Source organism: Dermacentor andersoni, chromosome 1 (assembly GCF_023375885.2).
Source record: "Dermacentor andersoni chromosome 1, qqDerAnde1_hic_scaffold, whole genome shotgun sequence".
NCBI lineage: Eukaryota > Metazoa > Arthropoda > Arachnida > Ixodida > Ixodidae > Dermacentor > Dermacentor andersoni.
In genome coordinates this window covers 188,493,319-188,519,823 of record NC_092814.1, presented here as the reverse complement: position 1 = coordinate 188,519,823, position 26,505 = coordinate 188,493,319, and the positions used below count along the sequence as shown (strand labels likewise).

The 26,505-nt window shown below is 47.2% G+C and overlaps 1 protein-coding gene across 2 annotated transcripts in view; it reads right to left on the bottom strand.

The window, feature by feature from the left end:
• Positions 1-26,505, bottom strand: part of Vav (Vav guanine nucleotide exchange factor) — a 270,027-nt gene that overhangs the window by 82,071 nt on the left and 161,451 nt on the right. For both annotated transcript variants that reach the window (XM_050195358.3, XM_050195360.3), the window contains exon 4: positions 3,519-3,593. In XM_050195358.3, coding sequence (XP_050051315.1) covers positions 3,519-3,593 — 75 coding nt within the window. The remainder of the gene's footprint in view (positions 1-3,518; positions 3,594-26,505) is intronic.

Sequence of the window (26,505 nt, the reverse complement as noted above, 5' to 3'; positions counted from 1 at the left end):
GCGGGTTTTAGTCGAGAGCCGAAAAGAGAGGCAGCACCTGAGAGGTTAGGATGCACGTTCACAGGTGAACTGAAAGTTTTAGCTGCTAATGATGCCTTAGTGTCAACAGAGGACATTGAAGGCCTTCATCAGCGCGACGAGGTGCTGTGCCAAGAGAGCCCTGTAGAGACAGCTAGGCCAGCTGTGAATGAATTGGCACAGTCACAGTGTGTGTATATGGTAGGTGTTATAAATGAGGTTGTCAACGAAGTACTGAGTACTGCTGACCTGATAGACAAGAGCACCCATGTCGAGATAAAGGCAGAGTCAGATCTGTATGCTGAAGCACACTAAGCTGGCCGATGCAGTTGAGGGTTGTTGAGGTGAGTCCGAGCTGTGTAACTCAAAAGAAAACAGCTGCATTGTTCAGGAGTCAGTGAAGCTGTCCACCAGTCTAGGTAGCCAAAAGAATTATGACTTAGGTAAATATCCTTCAGATGGTGTGGGTGAGACAGCAGTCGAAACCAATGAGCTATGTGTCGATGCACGGCATGAGCTGGACAATGCAGAAGAGGGCAGTTCGCAGGAGTGTGAGTTGCGTAGCTCAAGCAAAGACAGCTGCACTGTTCCAGAGTCAATTTAGCTGTCCGCCAGTTGAGGTTGCCAAGAGAGAGATGGTTTAGGTACAAATCACTCTTACTGTGCGGGTAAGACAGTGATCCGGGCCGACGAGATGAGTAATGATCAGCACGAGGTGTGAGCAGATGGCTCAAAAGTGAGTACGAGGAAAAAGCACTGTAGGAAGAACCGTTGTAAGGATCAGAATGTGGTGAAGAAGGTAGTGCAGCCGAAGACAGCGAAAGACACAACAAGGCATCGCACAATGAAAGAAAAGGCGCATTCGTCATTTGCAATGTGCTCATTTCAAGCGTGCCCGAGCCACCGGACAAAAAGAGAGAGAGAAGCATGTTCTGCATGTACGCGGACAAAGGACATGGGGCAATTATGTTCCATGTCATTCTGTCATTCTTTTCGGGGTGCAGCATGTATTGCGAAGGAACACTAGGTGGCAGCATGAGACAAGGTGGTAGGGAGATGTGACGTGACCAGACAAAGTCATTATGAAAGCACACTGCAAGGATGCAAATTGACAGGAGACTGTGACGTCTGGAAAGAGCTGATGGAATGTCAGGCCTTTTGTTGTTGGACAGCCAGAGTAGCTTTCACGGCACAACCACCTCAAGTACGGCTCAAAGGTACGAGTCCGTCGTAAGATAATTGTAACAGTAGACAAAAAGACAGGCTCTGTAGAAACAAACATTTTGTTTTGTTTGCTTGTTTTTGAGCATTTGAGAAGTTTTACGATTTCAATTAGAGTTCCTTTCAATAAGTAAGTTCTGAGCTTTGTCTAGGATTTCGTTTGAGAAGCTCATAAGTTTGAAAGATGTGTTTTGCGTAAAGATTTCGTTTTGCGAACTGTTTGTTAATGAGTAGATTGGCTTTCTTTTCGGTGAGTGACTTCGAAACATCAAGTTTATTTTTTAAAGGCCCATAGTAACCAATATTAACACTTGTGTGTATCAGTTATTCTTTGTTAAACGTGCAAATTCTAAGCGCATTAATTTTCAACGATTGCATAATTTGCACTTAGAAGTGTTGGTACCATTCCATTAGCACGTGTCCTGTGCGGACTGAAGAAAACTAACGTTTTTCACTGGGTTGCTCGTGTGTGTTGAAAGCGGCAGCATTAAGAGTTTTCTATGAAGCAAGCGTGGAAGCAGTTATGAGTAGACGCATTTTTTAAAAGTTCTTTTGAATGCATAAGTTACGCTGGTTTAGTTTGGCGGTTCCTTTAAGGTGTGTCATGCATGGAAAGAAAGGAAAGGAACATGTGTAGGCATTATGAAATGTATGCATGGAAGACAGGTATGCAACGAATTGTTACCATAAAGCTAGCTCAATTTTGGTTATGTATCTGTAGAGTTGACGAGGCTATTCAGTGGCACCAGTACGTGTGGCAAGTAGTCCACTGTGATATGATAGAGTATGAACAGGCAGTTCGTGAAATTAGGCTGCATAAGGTGTTTTGAAGCATTGGTTATTTAGAGTGTTTGGTTTAGTAGTATGTATACCTTTGCTCTCGTGCAGCATGACAGTCTGATTTGGCAGCAACAAAAGGAACACGAGCGCTTGCTTTGGTGGCACCAACATTTTGGGGTCAAAATTTCCAGTTCCCATTTAAGCGGCTTCTATTGAAACTTTAGTATGAAGCCTGGTGGGTTTACAGTTGATTCCAGGTGTTTGTGTGCTTTGTGGTACTGCGTTGCCAAGATGAACTCTTCCGTGCCAGTTGATGTGAGATGGTTGGAAGCATTTCAAGTTTGCAGCTGTTGCAGAGTCAAGCCATCTTCTTGGTGACCAGCCATTCTCATCTTGCCCAGCAGTTGCCAGCGCTGGCCAGTCAAGATTTTCCGGGCTGTGGAGGAGCTGTTGTGTTTGGCATATTTGCCGAAGAGTGGAGGCTGGGGTCACTGTGGTACCGATGCCAAACAACATTCCACCTAGTCAATTTGCACACCAAGGTGCTGACAGTGATGGCAAATTTGAGGTCAGCATGATAACGAGACAACAGAGGTTTTCCCAGAACTTCAGCGAAAGATGCCAGGACCTGGAGAAGCTTTACCTTCTGGCGAGCTTGGATAAGTGACCTCTCCCCAGACGTCAGTATGCTTGCTTCCCCTTTCCAGAATCAGCTTGAGGGCGGCACATGGGCTTTGTGTAAATCTTCTCCTCCTTGGAGGTAGTAGGCTGTGCCGATACGAACCACCCTACTGGTTGATTGGAACATTACCTGTTTCCCTGGTGGGTGATATTGGGAAAATGGAGGATCTTTAAGAGCCATCCTTTGTGTGTGAAGTGGGCTCTCCCAGAACAATCTTGTCTACTCTGACATGTAACTTATGCTACGAGAATGATGTACTGCGCTCGGTGCTCCTGCCAGTTTGGATATAAATAGGTTTGCCCCTTTCCCCCTATGTAAGTAAACCTCCCATTCTATTCCTCCAACCTGCTGACCTTGTACTCGTCAAAAAGTTAGCAACTCTTGTTGCAAAAGTTCGGACGAGGGCATGGGCCCTTCGAGCCACCGTGTGATGCCCCGGTAGTGTAGGCCAACCACCCGTTTAAAGATGCACTGGTGGTGTAGGCTAGAGAGCGACTCTCAGTGCGATGCCAGGCTCCGAGACTACAACCCCCCGATCCAACAACCCGCGTATACACACACACTCCCACATGCAATCTTTCCAAAAAGACCCTTGAGGCACAAGCGCTGTGTTTGGGGGGTTTGAGTGATTGCATGTGTGAGTGTGTGCTTGTACACAGGTGTGTTCTTTGTACTCGTCATTTTTTTTACCACAATATGACCGTTCAGCTGATGAATGGCTATATGGGCTTGTTGGTAGGTCATCTAGCTTTTGGTAAATCCTCTTCATAGACACATACAGCAGAAATTGCAGAGCTTTCAGACTGGGTGTACTTACTTGACAGCGTCCTCGAGATTGAATGCCTCGTCATTGTAGTAGTCATGCGATGTTGATGACTTGTCCGAAAAGCCTCTGCAAGATAAAGCACAGCCATTAGATGAGTGATGGACCATTAATTTATCCAACTGAGTTCCACATGCACTTAAATTTGAAAACACGAGCATTTTTCTATTTCGCGACTATCAATTAAATTCTGGGGCGTTCTGTGCCAGAACCACGATATGCTTATGAGGCATGCCACAGTGGGGGACTCTGGATTAATTTTGACCACCTGTAGATCTTGAATGTGCGCCCAACGCACGGTACACGGCTGTTTTTACATTTGGCCCCGTTGAAATGCGGCTGCCACGGCCGGGATTTGATCCCGCACCCTTGGGCTTAGTAGTGCAACGCCAAGCCCACAATGTCAACCCGGCGCGTATTTTGCCCCTATTCGAAATGCGGCTGCCATGGACGGGAATCAAATCTGCGACCTATTGCTTCAGCACTACGCCAGCCATTAAGCCACCGTAATGGGTGCCCATCGGTATCTCAATTCTCTTTCTCACTGTGGTGCGTCGTGCAGACTGGTGCAGCCTGGTCGCAGCTAGACGTGACCTCGAAGACTGCGTCGATGCGGTCTCGGATGCTGCACCTAGCTACGCCAGCCTGCGCGAAGCTATCATTGCCGCAGCGAGAGAGAAGCTAGATAAGTGCGATGAGCGATAAGCACGGCTTTCGTGTGATCATGATGATGTCTGCAGCCATATTCCTTTGAAGAGGAGATCGATGGACAATGCCGGATCAAGCCCTGAAGTAAATGGCGAAAAATGAAAAAAAAAATGCTAGTAATTCTAGTGTGCCTCTGACGACATATCTGCAATACACTTTAAAAACAGTTGCACCCTTTGGGGTGTATATCTGCCACACAACGATAATCGTCATCTGCCTGCCTAGCTTGCGTTTCCTTTCTTTAAAATGCCACGCCCACTACTTTCCTGTCGGGAATGCTATGTCATGCTGATTACGCGCATGCTGTTCGTTACTGGTAAGTACTGGGCTCGCAGCCTTAAAGAAAGGAAATGCTGACAAGAGAGATGACGTTTATTGTTGTGGGGCAAGATATAACCCAAAGGGTGTAATCTTGTTTTAGAGTGCAAGTCGCGAGTGGGGTCACACTGATGGCTGCTAACGGCCCAGATGGAAAACGGCCGCGCAGAGATGGTGGTGTCAGTTGTACAGGGTTGGTCTTGACTGGATATTGCAGCAAATGGTGGGGTGATGCGACGACGCGAGCGGAGCTCCAGGGGGAAACGGCGAGAGGACTTGGGGAACGCGAAGCGACCTCCACCACTTCTAAGGAACTGTTTTATTGCTTGTTTGCTTGCTTGCTTTCCTATATTATCGCAAGTACCCACTACGGAGGACTGGCCGAGAAGTCGGCAGTTAAACGGGTGGGGCGGGGGCAGAAAATTTTAGGGAAAAAGTATAAGTGGGGGAACAGTTGAAATTATAAAATGAAGCAAACTAATGTTAGAGGCATTCTTTATTTTTAGAGGAAAATGTGTGCTTCTTGAAAGGAAAGCAAACTAGAAGGGAAATTTTAATCGATTTAAACAGGAATTTTGTAAAATTTTGTAAACAAGAATTTTTTCGCATACGGCCATGCATACAGTGGCGTACCAACTATTTTTCGAGTGAGGGGGTAAGTCATCTCTCTCTCTCTCTCTATATATATATATATATATTGGAAAGTGATCTTTGCAGTACGTTCCACCTGGGATTGCTCTGCCACCGCTACTCTGTCCGCATTGACGCCATGCCAACCATGGCAGCTGCACTACTCTGCATATAGTTTCGCCTTTGACTTGTGCAGTACATGTTCGTTTTTCGTATGCTTTACCACAAAGCCTGGCACGGAGGGCTCCTTCCAAGGGGAGTGGAGCGAGCCGGTGCACAATGCGGGTGAGAAGCAGGTTAGGTAGATGCTGCATTAGCGGCCACAGACCAATGAAAAAATCGCACGTTCTTTTAATTAATTTGTTAATGGCATGTTGATTTTTGTAAAATATCCATTGGAGCTTATACAGAAGTTCATGTTCCCGACTGGGCGGAGAATGCATACTCAGAGCAGGCCCAGGTGGCATGTACACTGTAAAGTTAGGCTCCCTTGCGGATTACCAGATTGCATTCCGTTGCATTGCAAAAAAAAAGGCTGAAAAATGCGTCAGTGAAAGTTATCTTTGTCATCGACTGATCTGCTTTTCAATAGTACATTACGAACCATTACAGTCTAGTGTTGCCAATATTTTAGGAGGAGTGTCACTGAAGTGAGACAAAAAAAAATCCCTAAAATTCTCGCTATAACTGTCAAGGGGATTTTAAGAATGCAGGTGTTTTGAAACACTGTAATATAAGCCAGTGTGAAGTAAATAATTTACTTGGACATGTCATGTTGGTCTAATGTTCAAGCAGCTGAAGAAAAACAGTGAATTTACCAACAGAGTATAGAGGGCTTTAGCTTTAGTAATGTATTTGCTATGGGATAGGCAAATCTCCAAGTTTCGAATATGAATAGTTGGTGTGTAATATTTTATTCGTATTAGAAAATGAACTATTCGGTATTTTCGAATATCAAAACTAACCAAATATTTGCAACAGCCGACTGTACAAATTCTGTTCTCCACCTGCTGAACTAAGTATCGCAAATTATAGTTATCAGAAGTACAAACTTTTTGAAGCAATGCAGAAACAAATTGGTAATGCAAGCTTTGTTTTCATTATGTGGTGGAAGTGCGGCGCTGGTTAACACTCCTTGGATTACATCTTGTACACCTACATAAATACCCAAGAATGCATGGACGTGGGAACTGCCATCGCCTTAGCACAATTTGTAGTGCAACGCGCGCGTAATGCAGAGGTTGTGGATTAGACTGTCACTGACAGCCCCCCCCCCAAGTTGAGTTTTCCTCCATTTCCCATTAGAGTCTCATTTTTGCACTTCAGTTAAGACACTATAAACAATGTATCCTATGCTTTCCATTTCTTCACTATCTGTTGGTTTCATATGGTCCTGACTAACAAATATGTGCGAGCGTTCTTACAAAAACGGTGCCCTTACAAAACCGGGTCCCTCGTTTCCCCTCTTTTCATCCAATACTTGACAATCGGCTTTATTGTGTTTATGGCCTGCCAATCAGTCTTTCTTGCAGCCTAGTCGTGTAGGAGTTTTATATCTTACATTACAACCAGTGAAGATTTGTTTCTTGTAAAAGACTCTGTATTCGGTCTAGGGCACACAAATACCTCCTTAAGAGTTTTATTTTCCTTTTCCATAACTTCTGATATTTTTTGAACTATTTATTATGCATTTTTGAAAAGTTAATTAGTTTCAAAGGCCTGTAATTCTTGGAAAGCTTGTTTGCCACCAGGCTTAAAGGTGTCAAGCAGCTATTCATGTAGTTCTTTTCATGACTGTTGTGATCTTGTGTTTAAAACGATCTTAATTCTGCATGATAGTTGACTGTCTATTCAGTGAAAGAGTGTTCCTAATTATACTGAAACAAATATTCCTGCTGTAAATATATGCGTCTGTGTTGGTCTATTCGATATTTGATACTGTTAAGGATGGCCGTACGGGGTGGCAACGTGCCAGCTTTCAGCCCGCTGCACGTGTTCCAAGCCCACCAGACGGGGCGCCCTTCGGAGAACTGCGAAGGGCCGGCAGCCACGTGGCGCGCGATCAACTCAGGAAATTGGTACTTGGCCGAGCCACCCGGGACAAAGCAGTTCTACGAAGCTCTCTGACGTCGGCACTGAAAGCTGGGCGGTACCGAGAACTGCGGATGACCGGCAGCCACGTGGCGCGCGGTCAGCTCAGGAATGTGGTACTCCGCCGCGCCACCCGAGACGGAGCACAGTTCTACGAAGCCCTCGGTCGTCGACTCCGGAGCCTTTGTGTGTATGGGCTCGAACTTGTGTGCATTAGTGTGTGTGAGCCATAGTGCGGGGCGGCGGCAAGTTTACAATGATTGGACGAACATTCCCGACCATTCCTGCTCCGTCCACGCCGAACGATGACGTCGAACTGTGACGTCAAGCGGAGAGCTTATAAGCAGCGTTTGCCGGCTGCTAGAGCGTGCTCGTGTCGTGCTCGTTGTCAGGAGCGGAGTGCTCTGTCATGCTCGAAATGTAGTAGTGAGCTGTGTGCTCGTAAGCTGTTTGCTGTATGTTAGTTTTACGGGCTCCATATGGGAGTCGCGCTAGTCTGCCAATGTATCCTGCTTAAACTGTTAATATGTAAATAAATCCTGTTCACCGAGTTCCTGTCTACGACCTTCAACTCCTTCAAATGGTGGCAGCGGTAGGACCGTCCGACAACTCTGACAATACTTACTATTTGTATTCTATTTGTATATGAAAAAGTCTATATTCGATCGCCTATCCAATATTTACATACTGGATTATGACAGTTAAATTTTTCATTACCTTCCGATTGGAAGGTAACAAATACAGCACGACTGAAAAGAACACAAACAACGTAGTTTTCCTAGCATGAAAATGCATTTAGTCTGCATATTATCCTTAACTTTTGTGCTTCTCGGCATTCGTGGTAGAACTAGAGTATATGGAACGCGCTTGGCCGCATGTTGTTAACATGGTAATGACAATTATCCAAGCTTTGTACAGGTCAAGTACCATATTCTCGCTCTTCATCTAGCTGAAGCCACCGTTCCGATATTTACGCCTTTCTTGCGCAGTTGCTATGTCTTATTCATCTGCTGTGTTCTATATTTGAACATAAAACTTATGCAAAAAAGGTGAGGCGTACAGACAGGACACAAGAGAAAAGAAGTGGACAACACGAACGCCGACTATGAACTGAAGGGAGCACTGAGGCGAAAAAAGAAGCAAAATCAAAATAAAAAAAAGCAAGATCCCTCACCTTACCACTATTTTTCTCGACGAAGACCCATAAGCAAGAAATTCCTTTTCGTGCTATAGTGTCAGAGAAAGGGACGTGGCAGGTCTGTGTCGCTAGTTACCGAGAGAACTGCTTAGCTTAACTAGTTTTTTCAGACCCATTTTGCTTGCGTAATGCTCAGGCACTAGTTCAGTATTTGAGAGAGGAGAATCCTGGTGATTGTACAGCTTTTAGTATGGATATCGAAGACCTGTATTACTCCTTGCTGCATGACGAGTTGCTAAATTCCGTAAATGAATGCATTAAAGAACAAGGGCAAGAGTCAGCTTTTATTGACAGATGCGGTGTTTCCATGGGAGTTTTAATTCTTTCAATGTACTTAAAGTCGACGCTGATTGGGTGGAGAGATGGCGTGTTTCTGCAGAAATCAGGCATTTGTATTGGCTCAAAAGTTGCCCCTATTCTTAGCAATATTTACTTGAGTAAGGTTGACAGATGCTTAGAGAAAGCCTTAGGTGATTGCAAAGTTTGCATTGTGTTATCAAGATATCTCATTACGTTGATGATTACCTGATTTTCTGCAATAGGGAAGAATTAGATTCTGCTGCTACCTTAGTAAGTGAGCAATTTAACCTTTATGGAGGAGGAATAAAGTTTACCAAGGAATTTCCTCAGCGACGCGTAATTCAGTTTCTAGACATTTCCTTGGTTTTCGAACAAAATCATGTTTGTTGGCAGTACTCCCCAAGATCTTCGAAGCCATTGTTAAACTTTCAATCAAAGCATTCCAAAGTAGTAAAAGACGGAATTGCCATGTCGTGCCTTAAGCCTTCTCTCACCAGATCCTGCATGCACAAAATGAGCGCCAGTGTTAATGCACAGGTCCGGCGCCTATTAGAAGCAGGTTATCCTAGTGTACCAGTGGCCACTGTGGCTGAACGCCTAAAGTCGGTTTCGAGGGGGACAGATGTGATTACAGAAAGCACTAATAACAAAAAAAGAGTAGAGGCTATTCCGTACATTTATTCAGTATCGCACAGGCTTAAAAAAGTTGCAAGTAGATATGATGCTAATGTTGCTTTCACTGCTCCCAATAAGCTAGGTAAGATATGCACTGCCATACAGAGGAAAAAGGAGCAGGTAAAAGGCAGAAAAAGAACAGATATTTGTCCAGTAAAGCACAATAAGAACAACAGTTTTACTGACTGTCCTATGGTTGTCATTTATAAAGTTCCCCAAAGCTGTGGCCAGTTCTACGTAGGGCAAATGGGGCGGTGTATCAATCAGAGGCTAATGGAACATAAAAGGTCGTTAACTGGTGGATCGCCTTCTAATCTTTCCCTACATTGCCAAGATTGTAACTGCACGCCAGAGTTAGATAAATGCGCGATATTGTACAGGCACAAGAATGAAGATACGTGTCTTATGGTAGAGGCATGGCATATCTACAATGGTGGAAGTGCATGCGTGAGTGAACCTTCGGTTACTTTACATAAGGAAGATATTAAGTGCCTTAACAGCTATCTTTCATGTAGACATGTACCCGACTGACACATGGTGATACCATTCCAGAGGCTGCGCAGATGAGTTTTGTGTCTTCTTTCTTTTTTTCGCCTCGCTGCTCCCTTCAGTTGATAGTCAGCGTTTGTGTTGTCCACTTCTCTTGTGTCCGGCCTGCACGCTTCACCTTTTTTGCATAATGAATCCTTGCCAACTAGCTCAGCTTTCTGTCGTCATAAAACTTATTCCACTTGGTTTTGGTAAATTAGTTCTCTGGCACGCTTGCCAAGTGTCTACCAAATGAATAGATTTAGCGACACCGCTGAAGCTGCGGCATTTAAACGCATTGTACCCGACTGACACATGGTGATACCATTCCAGAGGCTGCGCAGATGAGTTTTGTGTCTTCTTTCTTTTTTTCGCCTCGCTGCTCCCTTCAGTTGATAGTCAGCGTTTGTGTTGTCCACTTCTCTTGTGTCCTGCCTGCACGCTTCACCTTTTTTGCATAATGAATCCTTGCCAACTAGCTCAGCTTTCTGTCGTCATAAAACTTATTCCACTTGGTTTTGGTAAATTAGTTCTCTGGCACGCTTGCCAAGTGTCTACCAAATGAATAGATTTAGCGACACCGCTGAAGCTGCGGCATTTAAACGCATTCAAATATGTTTTGTAAATAATAAAGAAACTTCAATTTTGTGACCACAGTGTCAGGGTTATGATGACCACTGTGCTGTGAAGCCCAATCACAATGTGAAGGCTACCAATGTGAAAGCAACCGGTGGTTCATCATGGTCATGGAGCCTATACCTCGTACAGAGACTTTCGGCCAGTTACATTTGGCTTTTGAATATCAAAGCGCGTTCTTGAAAGCCATTTTCCAAGCAATCTTTCCAACTTATCAGTTGTTAAAATATCTCCAACTGCTTATTCAAGTCACTAAAAAGGTCACTGATTGCCAAACAGCAAACTTTGGCATAAACATACCAAAAAAGTCACCAAATCTAGCGTCAAAATCGCTAAAATGACAACACTGATAAAATATTGGTAAATGATTAGTTTACACGGCTCCAACAAACACGGGATGATGCAAGTAATGGTAGATTAAACTTGTTTGGGTGGCCTAACGATAGCTTTCTCAGCAATGCAGGCTTGCAAGGCAAGTCCCGCAGGCGTCCCACACCGCAAAGTATGGGGCAACCCTTAGCTGCTTCATGCGGCCGGCCTTGCGTCATCTGCTACAGCACGTGGAGGTGAGGCCTGAAAGCAGGGGATATGTAATAAATAAATTGTACCTAGGTGAGCTCAATTCTTAGAGAAACTTGGCCTCAGCTGCTGTTTTGTTGTATTTGTGCAGTGTACAGTGGACCGTTCCCGCTTTCACAAGTGTGTGTGCATAGGGGGGAGGGGTGATAAATGGCCTACTTTTCCTTTTCAATTTTGACTGTGGGGGGAAGGGCACACCTCTCCTCGAACCAGTAGATACACCTATGACAAGCATGGTGTTACGGACGTACAGGCAAATATAAACACATCTCACTCGATGACCACGAGCACTCGCCGTCACAATGATGACGTGATGAAGAGAGCCGGCAGCGAGAAGCAACTGCTTCGTGCCACCTCAGTTTCACCGCGAGAACCCCTTTCATGACCAAATAAGTGAAAGCAGTTTTCAAAGTTCTGGGAACCTCAATTGCAATATTGAGGTTCAATTGCACTATTGACAGACCAAGTAGCCCAAATCAATGTCTAGATCAAGACTTGAAAGACTACTGCAGGCTTGCAGAAGTGGGGAAATTTACCAAGTGTTACCAAGTAGACTCTGTTTGCTACATAAATACCAGTGGTGAGTGCGCGGAAGAACCAATGTGGCCGAGACTCCATGTGCAGCTGGTGGAGAGACCAGACCCACAGTATGACAATGCCGTTTATTTTCGCATCAGTACAGTGTAATGATACGAAGGGAAGCGTGGAAAAAGCTGTCAATTCAACAGTTTGACAAAGCTGTCGGATTTGGCAGTCGTTGTTGTAGGGAGGACTTTGATTCTTCGTCGGGACTTAGGCGGACAGGGTTTATTTGCAGTATTTACATTTGAACATGGGATACATTTACACAGTCTATGCGTGACTCCCAAATGGAGCCCGCAAGACGAAGCATACAGCCATCCAGCACACAGCTCACGAGTACATTTTGAGCACAGAGCACGACAACGAGCACACTCTAGCAGCCCACAATCGCTGCTTATAAGCACTTGGTCCCCCCTTGATTCCAAGGGGACGAAAACGTTCGTCCAGTCATTGTAAACACGCCGCCTCTCCCCGGGACGCCTTACACACACACACGCACGCGCGCGCGCGCACGCACGCACGCACGCACGCACGCACGCACGCGCGCACACACACACACACGCACGCGCGCACACACACACGCACGCGCGCACACACACACGCACGCACGCACGCACGCACGCGCGCACACACACACACACACACACACACACGCACGCGCGCACACACACACACACACACACACACACACACACACACACACACACACACACACACACACACACACACACACACACACACACACACACACACACACACACACACACACACACACACACACACACACACACACACACACACACACAGGTGCATGGCCCGGAGCCGACGTCAGAGGGGCTTCGTAGAACTCTGAGCCGACCCGGGTAGCGCGCCCAGGTAGCACATTGTCTTGCGTCTTGGTCGGCGCGTGGGAAGGAGCCTACGACGACGTTCCCGTGGCAGCTCCCCCACCCGTAGCAGATCAGGTCCGCGTTGGGGAGTTCGGTAACAATAGTTGGCCTGCCGAACTCATTCCGTCACAACGGCGACGAGGCTAGAGCGTAACGGTGGTGGTTTCAGCACAAAGCCTGCTTCATCAAACGCATCCTCGCTGAAGCGACGGAGAGTGGAGGACATGCGTATTGTTCCCGACACAAAGTCGACTTAGTCACGCCGTGGCTAGAGGTTGGCGGCGGCGTTCCAAGATGAGGTTGCCACCGCTGGCGTAAATGGCTGGCAAACTTGCACCACAGCTGGCCGTTCTTAACAGTGCCTCCATGGCCCGGAAAATCTTGACTGTCTAGTGCTGGCAACCGCTGGGCAGGAAGAGAATGGCTGGCAAGCAAGACAATGAATGGCTTTGCTCTCTGCAACCCCTGCGCCTTTGGAATTCCTTCAACCATCTCACAACTGGCACAGAAGAGTCGATCCCGGCAACACAATACCACTCCGCGTGCAAACGCTCGGAATCAGCTGTTAACCCACCAGGCTCCCTATCAACATTTCCATGCAAGCCGTTTAACTGGGAATCCCAAATTTTGCCCCAAAATTTTTTGCCACCAAAGCGAGCGTTCACGTTCCCCCTGAGTTTGATAAAACCTGACCGTCGGCGCTGCATAAGAGCAAAGGTTTACGTAGAACTAAACCGAAGGCTTCTCAACTACCAATACCCAAAAACAACTTAAGCAGCCTAAGTTCATGAACAGCCTGTTCTTACCCTATCGCAGTGTCGTACTTATCTCATGTACGGTTGCCACTGAACCGTCTGGCCAACTCCACAGGTACGTAATCACAATCGCGCTAGCTTTGTGGTCGCTATTCCGAACGCGTACTTGCGTCTTACGCAAACGTTTCACTACGCTTACTCACATTCGTTCCTTTAGTTCACACAGGACACGTTCCTTAAACGAACAACCAAACTTGCGTAACTTACGCAACATAGAGGAACCTTTAAACAAATGTATCTTCTAATAACTAGCTCTACGAACGCATACTAGAGAAGTCAGAATACGGCTGCCCTCAACACACACGAGCAACCAAGTCAATAACAACCTGCTTCACTTCGTCCACACAGGACATGCGCTAATGGAACTAAGAGTTCTTCTCTGTGCAAATGATGCACTTACTGAAAACCTACACGCTTAACCTTAGAAAATAAAAAAAACACAAAAAAAAAGAAGGTTAGCTAATACACACGCGCGTTACGATAGGTCTCTCCACGATAACCTCGACTCTCAGGTTACTCGCACACACACACACAAAAAAAGAAAGCATATCTACTTATTAATGAACACCTCGCGATACGACATGTTTACAAAAAAAAAATGCGTCTTTCAAATCTCGAGCTTCTCTAACAAAACACAAACAAAGCTCATACTTTACATATTGAAAGAAATTCTGTCTCAAATCACGAAAATTTCCAAGTGCTCAAAAAATAAAACAAAACACGTTTCACTTATACGGAAGCTCTCTTGGCCTCCCGTGCCAAATGTTTACGTCTGACTCATACTTTGAGCCGTACCCGAGGTGGTTGCGGTCCAAAAGCTACTCTGGCTACCGAGGAACAACAAAAGGGCATACTCACTGTCAGCTCCCCCAAGACGTTACAGTTTAATGCCAACTTGCGTCCTGGCGCCCCGCTTTCATCATGACCTCGATTGACCGCGTCGCTACTCCCCGCCTGGTCTCGTCTTGCCACCTTGCGCTCCCTCGCCCTACACGCTGAGCTTCGAAAAGAACGACGAGGAATTTAACTGCCCCGTGCCCTTTGTCCGCGTCCGTGCAGAACATACTTCTCGGTCTCCTTTTGACCGGTGGCTAAAACGTGCTTGATGCGCACACGTCGTCCGTGACGACCGCACCTTTCTTTTCTCCATGCCCTGCCTTTTCGCGCCTGTCGCCGTCTTTGGCTTCGCTACATTAGCCACCGCATTCCGATCTTTTCAGCGCTTCTTTCTGTGGCGCTTTCTCCTCGAACTCTCTTTCATGCCGTCATCTCGCGCCTTGTGCTGGCTGTTACATATCTCGTCGGCCCGGATCGGTCTCTTATCCGCACAGTCTGAATGATCCTTAACTAAATCATTCCTCTCTTGGCTACCTAGACTGGCGGAGAGCCGCACCGATCCCTGAACAATGCAGTTGTTCTCCCTTGAGCTACGGAGCTCGCCATCCTGAGAACTACTCTCAACTGCATCGTCCATCTCGCACTTCACTTCGGCACGCAGATCTGACTCGACATGGGTGCTCGCGTCTGTCGGGTCAGCAGTACTCTCTACTTCGCTAGCAACCTCGTTAACATTACAGCAACGTGCTGCTAATCTCGCAGGTACTACTACTTCTCTCGGCTTTCGACTGAAATCTGCTGTCGACTTCCTCCCACTTTCGCTGGGTCCAGCCTACAGATTCCTCAAGCCGCTGTTGACCTTGTGCGTTTAACTGCTGCAAATTTTGTATCTGTTTCTTCACTGCTGCAATTTCTTTTTCAACCAGTTGCCGTTTTTGCTCACGCTCTTGGCGTTTTCGCTCGCGCTCTTGGCGTTCTTGCCGAATTAATTCCTGTTCCTGTCATTTGTTTAGAATTCGTTTACCTAGTTTTTCGATGAGTTTTAAATCATTGCCACATTGCAAAATGGTCTTACGAATTTCCGATTCCGTCAAGTCCTTCTCTACGTCTACCATGAGCTCTTCACACAGCCACAACAGGTCAGCTCCCGTCAAACATATTAGGACCATGGTCACTGCTTTAAGCTTTGGCTCGGCTGTCACACAATACTTGTTGCGATACCCACCCAAATCAAAATACAAGTAAAGGATCCCCAGCGAATCAAATCCAAAAACACAGAGAAATTGAAGCCTGGTAAATCTTACAGCCAAAACCAAACGCTTACCCACTGAAGCAGCACCATAGCACCAGTCCTTCTCCGCCGTATCGAGTCAGTTGCAAGAGGTGGTCAATCCCAAGTCGCTTCCAACTTGATCAGGATACCGGTCGGTCACCATGTGCCAACGTCCGTCAGCTGCCGTTGCTGTCTCCGAGTCGTAGGCTGATCTCACCGCTGCCATTCAGTTGTCAGAGTCGTCAGACGATCCCACCGCTGTCAACCAGATGTAGGAGTCGTCGGACGAACTCGCCGCTGCCACCATTTGAAGGAGTTGACGGTCGTAGAGAGGAACTCGGTGAACAGGATTTATTTACATTATTTACATCTTAGACAAGACATACAGTGACAGCCTAGCGTGACTCCCAAATGGAGCACGCAAGACGACGCATACAGCAAACAGCTTACGAGCACACAGCTCACGAGTACATTTCGAGCACGACAACGAGCACACAGCTCACGACGAGGAGCACGCAGCTCACGAGTACATTTCTAGCACGACAACGAGCATACCCTAGCAGCCGGCAATCGCTGCTTATAAGCACTTGGTCCCCCCTTGATTCCAAGCAGACGGAAACGTTCGTCCAGTCATCGTTCGACGTCACCGTAGACCAGCCCTTTTGGAGGAGGATGAGGGCTGTCGATTTGGAGGAGGATGAGGACTCACCTACACATGCCGCACATACACACAGGTGTAATGGTCCAGAGCTGACGTCAGAGGGGCTTCAAAGAACTCTGAGCCGTTCCGGGTAGCACATTGTCTTGCGTCTTGGTCGGAACGCGGGAAGGAGCCCCTGTCGGCGTTCCCGCGGCAACTCCCCCACTCATAGCAGAACAGGGCGGCGTTGTGTTGCGCACAAAGCCTGCTTCGTCGAACTCCTTCACTCGCAACGGCGACGAGGCTAGAGGTTGGCGGCGGCGTTCCAAGATGAGGTTACCACCGCTGGCGTAAATGGCTGGCAAACTTGCACGGCAGCTGGCCGTTCTTAACAAGGGTCAGTATTCCCTAGCGCACTGACTTCCACATTCTTACAAAAGTGCGGGGTAAAGTTGATACACAGTTCCGTCTAACACCCTCAGTCAAATAGTGTAGAGAGTTCGCATTCAGAGTTTAAGCGAGTTTTGCGGGCGCTATGTTACGAGCACAAGGAGGACTCGAAGAATTGTCTTCCGGTCACTTCGTTTGGTTTGCGAATGCTTCCTCATGAGGCTTCAGGGTTCTCGCCAGCGGAACTAGTGTATGGGAGGATACTCCGTTCTCCACTGAAAATGTTAAGAGAGACGTGGGAGGAAAGAGGAGAGAGTCCAACAGCGGTAGAATACGTGCTAAATCTGCTGGAACGGCTGAGTGCAACCCAAGAACTAGTCGAAAAGAACATGGGAGTATCTCAAAAGAACGCCAAGTTCTATTACGACAAGAATGCGAGGTTCGTACGTTTAATGCCGGAGACCAGGTAATGATCCTCAAACCTTCAAGAAAGAACAAGCTTGAAGTTCCCTGGGACGGACCTGTTAAAGTGTTGCACAATCTTTCAGATACTAACTATGCTCTGAAAATGCCCGGTTGCAGGAAGGAGGTGAGGATATACCACTGCAATTTGATGAAGCCCTACGTAGTGCGGAACAAGGTTAATCTTCGACACCAACGACTGTCCTCTGACGTGGCTCAATTAAGTGTCACACAAAAATGCCCACTTGCTCCGATGGAGCCTCACTCTCCAAGAGTACTTCTCCGTTAGATATAAGAAGTGAAAATTGCATAGCAAAGCGAATGGTGTGAGCAGGCTAATTTGAATTCTGAGTTTAGGGATCCCGCCTATATTTTGGGGTTGTTATTGTTAATTTTGTTAAGCCAAGAAGATCCCCTCTCATTAAGCAGGACTCCCTCCATGATTGCCCAATTTGTCAGCACGAAATTCCTTCCAAATTGGCGTAGCGAAATGCAGCATTTGTTATTTCTGCACTTATGTTTTCTTTGAAGCCTAGCAGGTCTAAAGTGAGATCCAAGATACGTCCTCTCGGCGCAGAGCCATGTTTTGGGGTTCGTTTTGCCGTTGCCTGTCCTTGTTGGATGTTTTGGGGCGGTGTCATCATTTCACAGCTGGTCGTTGAAAGCCAAGGCATCCCCCCCTTGTCACCAGCCATTCACTTCCTGCCCAGCGGTTATTAGCACTGGCCAGTCGAGATTTTCCGGGTCATGGAGGAGCTGTTACGTTCGACCTGCGGGGGCTGGCAATATTCGGGGAAGCGACCATCGAACTCTGCCTGGCCCGCTGCGATGAATCGCTTTGTGAAAACAAGAATGCGCCTCGTCAAGAACCCATTGGCGCCAGCATGTCTGCTGCGGCGACTCGCTTTGTAAGGACGACAATAATGCCGCGTCCCCAAGCGAGCGGCGCCGGAATGTCTAGATGCAGTCGGCGGACCAAGTATTGTTAGTGGATTTGCCGTCACCGTGACGGTTTGTTTGGAGCGGGGGAACTCCTGGAAGGAGGTGTTTTGCGGCGCCGTCTCACGGGTCTTAGAAGTAGTCAGTCAATGGACAGATGCGGCGGCCACTGTCTGCGGGGTTAGATTTACGCTCGGGCCGCCCATCGCCGCAAGCCGCACCGCACGCGTGCGGTCGCGCAAAATATTGCAGGTATCAAACACTTGTGCAGAAATTTCGGTTTACAATGTGCAAGGTATACACTGTGCACACAGTGTAAATGGTAATTTGTGCGCAATAAGTGCTGGATACGTGCAATTTTTCGCGCGACCGCAAGCGTGCGGTACGGCTTGCGGCGATGGGCGGCTCGAGCGTAAGTCGGCCCTAACTCTGGGACCAAGAGGCGCCTGCGCAGGGCAAGACCCGTGTCTGCGAAAACCTTCTCACCTCGGCGTGGTCAGTGAAACCTGTGCAGAAGTGAGTGTGTAAACCCTCCCCCTCAAAGGCGGGTCGGCGACGATGACTTTAGACGCTCCCGTCGGTCGAAGGTTGAAAGGCCGTTTTCCTCTCACCTAAGGATCTAGGGAGGACAGAGTCTATTTAAGCAGCCGTCGTCGGCTGTTCGATGTGCATTCTCTTTCAGTCATGCTAGACTGATGAACTGTAACGTTCTCATGTAGATACTGTAAATAAATATTCCTCGTTCTCGGTGAGAACAAGTCTCTCCTTTCAACAACGTCCTCAGCGTGGATGAGTTGAACGACGTAATGGGCCAGCTATCTATTTCATGCCCGACCCCAACCCTTATAAGGTATACACACATATGACGTTATACGCTGCCGGGTACAAGGTTCGCGCGTTAGATACGCCGCCGGTGCCTAATACTATTTCTGCATTCCAATTGTACTTAAATATTTTAAAATAGGCGGAGGAGGAGCGTTAGAGCTATTTAGAAACAGCGCTTAAAGTGTGCTTTTACGCAGGCGAAAGCCCTTGGAAGCTATGCCCGTCTACACCCCGAAATTCACCGTTCACAGCGTGCGCTATGCGCACTGGCAATGCCAATCATGCCTGCTCACACGGTGGAATGTCCGTCCAGCATGCGGCTCAGAGACGTGGGCACTCGAAAGGCGACAAGAAGGCGAAGCGACCGCCAAGTTACTCGGAATAGATGCGTCTGTTTTCTTTGCAATATTTCTCACCGAGGTCGTCCTCTGTAGCTTCTTAAAACCAATCCGCCTAAGAAAACAGCTTGAACATTCTTGGAGGAGTGATTAAGCGCCTCACGGACTCGCACGAAAATGTTTTCACGACCCAGTGACATACTTGTTCAACCTCTTCGAAAGCTCTATCTTATTTTCTTCCCTCAAGTCAGCGTGTAGGGCGATGTAGGAAGTTTCACAAATGTTTTCCTGTTGCGGTAGGGAAATCACGCAGATTATACATTAGGGAGATTTTTTTTCTGTCCAACACGAAGCAAGGGAAAAAAATCTGTCTTTTATTACTCGATCAGAATCAAGCACGAATGTTTTATGCTCAGAAAAATGTAATTGTGAAATTACGCCGCTGGCAGTATAATGCCGGTAGCCATGAAACAGTACTCGCATAGTTTGTTACACCTCCACTGTATCCGTTAATTGCTGGAACAAATATTAATTCGGCAATCTCAAGGTCGTTGCTGCGCCTACTAGGACGTATTCGCTATGCGCGGCATGCGCCCACTTGGCTGCATACAGGTGGCTGCATTTTAAGAGAACAAATGAGATCCTCGTCATTGACGGGGCCCTTTTTATGACTGCGTGAAATGAGTACTGAATGAATTTTCGCATTACTTTTTCTTGCGTTCGGCGAAAGTCCTGCATCTCTAAACCCAAGAAAAATATACTACGAAGCCCAAGCGTCCTAAATAATTTACTACATTAGCTTCTCTACAACCAGTTTCTTTTTCGTTTCCCAAGAGGTGTACGTGTCGTGACGTAATGATGCAGGTGGTGGTCACCTTGGAGGAGAACATCACGCCAGGACACTTGAAATTAAAAAAAAAAAGAGCACTTACCAATCTCGCGTGCCCCATATCCAAATCAAGCATGCGTTTTTCAAGACTGGTGCTGATTATCTCTAGTGCGCGCAGAGCTGGAATGTGGCAGAGGCGATAACAACAACAGTAATGCCGTGCTAAAGTTTTTCAAGCACCTAATGCATCGATACCGTCGTGAAAGATGTTTCCGTATGTGCAACGCGTGTATCTATGCAACCTGCGGGGAAGCTTTGGCGCGAACCTTGGTTCTTAGCGCGGAACCTGTCAGTGAAAAGTTGACATTCAAGACGTGTGCACCCAGATGGGCGAGGCGCGAAAGTTATGACCGTGTCGTCTGTTATTTTATTGCGATATCAATTATAAGGAAACTCCAGGCGCATTTTTGCCGTCGGCGTCGCCGTGAGATTCCGTATGAAGTCCAAAGGTTTGATAAATCGACGCCGCGCGCCGTATGCTGCATGTGCGAGGGTGAACCGGCGACCGCGGCTCAATCTCGCGCACGCTACGGAGTAAAGCGGGCAGGAAGCGCGCCGTCTTTCGTCGCGCACAACGTTCCGGGGGAGGGGCGTTCTACTCCGGGCGGCCAAGACTGCTGGGGCCCTATAACGTAAAACTATTCCAATATGGTTTTATTCCATTCTCCTGACGTCAAATTTCCGTAACCGCCGACGCAAGCGTCGGGGGGTCACCCGCAAGGTTGTCTGAACAGACCAATGAAACGCTATCCTCGTTTATAGGAGGTCACTTTCGTTTGCTTGAAAAACGAATAACATTGCCTACACTGAGCGGCTTGTCTTATCTATTTGGCTGACAAGAGGCGAGGAGCACGCTCAAGTGGACAGGGATTCGATGGGGCCGAGCCACTGCACTGAAAATCGATAACCGAATGAAGAGGGTGGTGCCGGCGTCTGCGATTGGTCCGCTTTTCATTACTTAGCAATTACGGTGGCTGGTCGAAAATCGCGGCGGCACGCAACGGAAGCTTAAGAATGACGCTAAAACGGATCCTCAGCAAAGAACAGTTGGCAGAACGAGGTCGCAAACGTGCCGAAAGTGCTCGAAAACGTTACACGGCCACTCAAAAAGCTTTATGATACGCAAATCAACACATGCTTCCGGCAAGTGCGAGTAGCCTGTGCCTGAGCGATCGGCGGCAGCCATCTTTTATTCCTTTCGGAACGGGGCAGCCTGTGGCTATTGAGAAGAAAATTCAGTTTTGTTAAGCATATTAACGCACCTTTAATGCTTACACGCCACTTTGACGCGGTGAGTTTGTGCGGTTTTGTGACGTCGCGTGACAGGCAGGTGAAGTGGGTGCAGCCCGAAAACTTTTTACCAATAGCCGAGGGCTAATGGCGAATGGGGGTTGAATCAGAAATAACTATTTTTCTTTTGCTCAATCAAATCATGCATAATCAGTGCGTACACGTCAAATCAGATCGAGAGCTATCACGGTTTTCGTGACGTCGCGTGACAGACAGGTTAAGTGGGGGTGGTCCAAAATAGTTTTGTTCAATTGTGGAGGGCTGATTGCAGAATTCGAATAGAAAAGATTGGAACAGTTTTACGCTATAGCGCCCCTGTATCTTGAAAGCCGTCTGCGACGGGGACAGTCCGCCGCGCGCTGTGTTTTCGCGGATTAGTTCGCGTTGGTGCGAGACGCAGCACGAAGGTCAATTCGCTCGCTGCTGCTGCCGCGCTTACTCACTCCAGCGTTTTGACAGCGGGTTTCCGCGGTCATCGGTCGAGTGAGATGTGTTCATGTTTGTTTGTGGGTACGTGACACAATGCTTGTTAATTTAGTTAGCATGTTTAACAAGTTTATACGGCTGATAAAACTACTATCCTTAATTGTATAGCTGTCCACTAATTTGCTATCGCAATCAATGCTTCGCGTCTCTGGAGAAACCGCGACTTTTAATCACACGCCCTATCAATGAAGCTTGCACTACAAGCTGTTTTCAAGAAGAAAAAGTTTATTTGTTGCCATGGAATGATTGTAAGTGGCACAGAATGATAGATATCCAATATCAATATGGTCGCTGAATTCAAGGATATTCTTCTATTCCTCAGATCTCTTACAAATAACCACTCCTTTGGTAGTGTAATTTTTGCATTCAGCGGGGAAACTTTCTATTCTCCTGAGCTTTGCGCCACGTCTTCATTGCATTGCACTACGTCATGCAGTGAAGTACGGAGCCGTGCGAAGTAACACTGACGCAGGAGAGATGAGGCCGACTTCAAATTTCATTTCTTTCTTATAAATTGATTACTCCAATCAAATTAAACAGCATGAATTATATTATATCCTGCTATAAAATATGCCAACTCCGATGTTTTCATGCAAATAATGTCAGTAGGGTTAAACTAGGACAAAAATAATTACGTTATCGTGTCATCAAATGCAACATTACTATTTTAATATATACTCTTTCAGCATGAAATTAACGAATGGACACACAATAACAGAAGAAACACCCTTTTATTTATCCCAACTTCAGGACAATTCTTCTCATGCATTTCACTATTTCTACGTGCCGCAACATTTCTTTTTCTTGTTAACCATACAACGACACTGAAGACAGCCAGAAAATAGCTGTTAAAGAAAAGTGGCACGGTGTGAATATTTCTCAATAAAATTTTCAAATCTTCGAAAATCCAATTCCTCACGCGACTGAAGACAAATAAAATGCACAGACGATGAATATTAAATGTCAAAACTTCAAAATTAATTCTTGAAAAATTTTGCACTCAAGCTTGGACGATCAAACGTTTTGCGTCTTTTTAAGAGCCACCACGTGTTGTCCTGCAACATAAAATTAAGAGGGCACTCACATGATGGCAAATGACTTTTTTTTTCTTCATGCAAAACTTTTCGGGAACATACGAGTACTTCTCAAACCATGACAACAAGTCATGATATTTTTTTTCCCAAGGAAACCGGACATGGGGCGCCATAACGTCAAACTATTCCAATTCTGCAATCAGCCCTCCACGATTGGTCAAAAACTCCCCCCCCCCCCCCTTACGGCGCGAAAACTGTGATAGCTCCCCTTCTGACATGGCGTGTACACACTGATTACGCATTATTTGATCGAGCAAAAGAAAAATAGTTGATTCTGATTCGACGGCTTTTCGCCGTTAGCCCTCAGCTATTGGTCAAAAGTTTTCGGGCTGCACCCACTTCACTTGCCTGTCACGCAACGTCACAAAACCGCAAAAGCTCACCGCGTCAAATGACGTTACACGATAAAGATGCATTAATATGGCGAACAAAACTGAATTTTCTTCTGAATAGACTCAGGCTGCCCCGTACCGAAAGGAATAAAAGATGGCTGCTGGCGATCGCTCAGGCACTGGCGACTCGGACCTGCCGTAGAGCATGGGTTTAATTGCGTGTAATAAAACTTTTTGTATGGCCGTGTAACGTTTTCGAGCACTTTCGGCACGTTTACGACTTCGTTCTGCCAACTCTTCTTTGCTGAGGATCCGTTTCAGCGTCATTCTTAAGCTTCCGTTGCATGCCACCGCGATTTTCGACGAGCCACCGCAAGCTAAGTAAGGGAAAGCGGACCAAGCGCAGACGCCGGCACCACCTTCTTGATCCGGTTAACGATTTTCAGTGCAGTGGCTCGGCCCCATCGAATCCCTCTCCACTTGAGCGCGCTCCTCGTCTCTTGTCAGCCAATAAGATAAGTCAAGCCGCTCAGTTTAGGCAATGTTATTCGTTTTTCAAGCAAACAAAAATGACCTATGAACGAAAATAACATTTGATTGGTCTGTTCAGACAACCCTGTGGGTGACCACTCGAACCTTGCGTCGGCGGTTACGCAAATTCGACGTCAGGAGATTGGAATAAGAACATATTGGAATAGTTTTACGTCATAGGGCCCATGGTCGAGGTTGGAATATGTTATACTTTTGCAAGTGAATGACCCATAACGAGAAGGTACGTAGTCGTCAGCATGCAGCTAGAGTTACACTTTTGGTTCAGGGTTCACAGAGATGCAGCTCGCGGGCCGCAAGCATTCGCGTCAGCTATAGTATGCGCTCATGTGGTGCTCATCAAGCGATCAACCTTCCTGTCTAATTTGCCTAAAATATACAATACGTAAACCACTTTCTCTTCTCCATTGAACACGCGATAGAGCAATCGGGCGTTGCGTACCATGCATGTACTACGTGGCGCAGTGCCTTACGCGAACTTGAGATGCGTTGGCTAAACGAAATGGACCAGGTGCACAAGAGTATTGACAGTCCGCACGGCCAGGCGCCCTGCTCACAAGTAGCATCTTGGTGGTGGTTGGTTGGTTCATTTTTAGAACTAAGTTTAAACAAGCACCACAGAACAGGCGCTATTCTGTGGTGTTTGTTTTTCTGTGCGTCCTTGTTTAGTCGCGCTGTTTCAGCTTGGCTCGCAAGCTTCTGCCCTGCAGTTCGTCCGCATCCAGGGTTTTTATCTGTCTTTTTTTTTTCACGAATGCATACACATTTATTAAGCATTCGGCAAAACTCGTTCCCGCGCAGAACAGTTGCTGCGTCCCACGGAGTCCCCGTGCGAGCTTGGGCTGCCGGCCCTTGCAACTGCTGGTCGGACGCTCCATGAATGCGGTCAGCAGCATACGGTGATTGTGCGAAAATGTGAGATGTAGAAATCGAACGGCGGGGCCATAGGTAAACAGGCCGCGAGGCACGTATAGTGTTACAAGCGCTGCAGACGCGAGAGTTCCCCGCGTGCTTGCGAAATCTACTCGGACAGCGGCGATCCGCGCGCGCGTGTCGGCCGACCCCTCTATCGAAATCTGATGGATGGGCTCCAGCACTCCAACTCGACAAACCAACGCTCATGTTACAGCCCGACGGCGAAGGCTCGGATCAATAACACGCATGCGGGGCGATTTCACGTCGGGCGCTTGAGCGCGCCCTACCATTCCGCCTATCCTCTACGAGTTTGCCGAGACACCCAGAGGAGCATAAATTTGACAGAGACACTCAAGACTGCTTACGTGTGGGAATGAGCATTATAGTCGCTTTGGTGAAATGTTTTTTTCTGCGCGTTCCTCGTACGCGCAAGCTCTCGCCTGCGTTTTAACTGCTCCTCGGTAAGGCGAAATGAAAACGCGCCAAGTGTCTCAACGCGCTCGCTGGCCCGCGAGGAGTTCAAAACTCGAAGGAACGCTCAGCGGTATTCAATTGGACAATAATGCTTTTCATTTTATACACTCACTTTATATACTCATGACGTGGCGCCGCCTCCTACCCATTGGCTGTGCCGTCACGTGCCCAACGACGCAAACACTAGGCCATGTGCACACATTTAGTCACCCAGAACCGTGGGCCACCGTGGCGTCGGGGAGGCGGGCTCGTATCGCACCCCGGAGGCACAGGTTCGATTCCCACCAAGACCGAAATTTACCTAAAATTCTTTTCAAAGGCATTACTTTGTTCGCAGAAACATCCCAGAGAAATTTGACGTCAATTCGAGTATTTTTTGATGTGGTTTTACTCTTTGCCGTTGGCCATTTTTTGGTACCATCGTTCGGTCACGCCGCCGACTACAACGCCGGATTTTCGGGTAATGGGTCATATAATGCTCTCGCATTAAAAATTGACACCCTGGTTCAGAAGACGTTTGTTGATTCACGCACGCGCATGAACAGTTCGAAAAACGGGCCACGGCCAATCGCGGCTGCGAAGGAAATGACAGAGAATGAAGGTGCCAGCGAACTGCAGACATCCGAACGCAAAAGCGTTTTCAATCTGGCCGTGAGGCTGCCCCGAAAGCGGAGCCCTCCTGACTGCGACGTCTCTGATTTCGGCTCCTTTAAGGCGGAGGCGTTTCTGCGGCCGGATTTCACATGTAGCTCACCGCTCCCTTACAGATGCATAAAAAGAGAAGTTGGAATAAAGGAACAACCGACGGAAAATGAACGATGTTTTATTCATACCGGTCCTACGAAGAATTCTGAATTCACGCTCCAACTCACTCGACATTTAAACACGCATCTATACTGCAGGGCACAAGCTGCTGGAAAATATTTAAAATAGCCACTGAAGCCCTGCGAAGTGGATGTCCAGCGAGGCTGTTGAATACCACCACTACAACTACTGAGGGGGGATGCAATGCTTTCTGGCTTTAGAGTAATAAAGAGTTTTAGTTTAGCATACGCTACACCATGGGGTACGCTATAATACAGCGGGTCGTTACCGCGCATGCGCAGAACGCTAAACCACCCATAGCGTATAGCGTAAGCACGCTGTTTCTTAGATTTAGTACTAGCGTCTTTGCGCGGTCCCGGCTGCCCGCTTCGAATTGAATTTGGCGTTGCTTTTGTAAAATTTACTTCGTTCGTAGCAAATGACTGTGTAAACGTCTTTCGCTTAGTTTCAGGGCGCGCTTTGACGACAGAGTA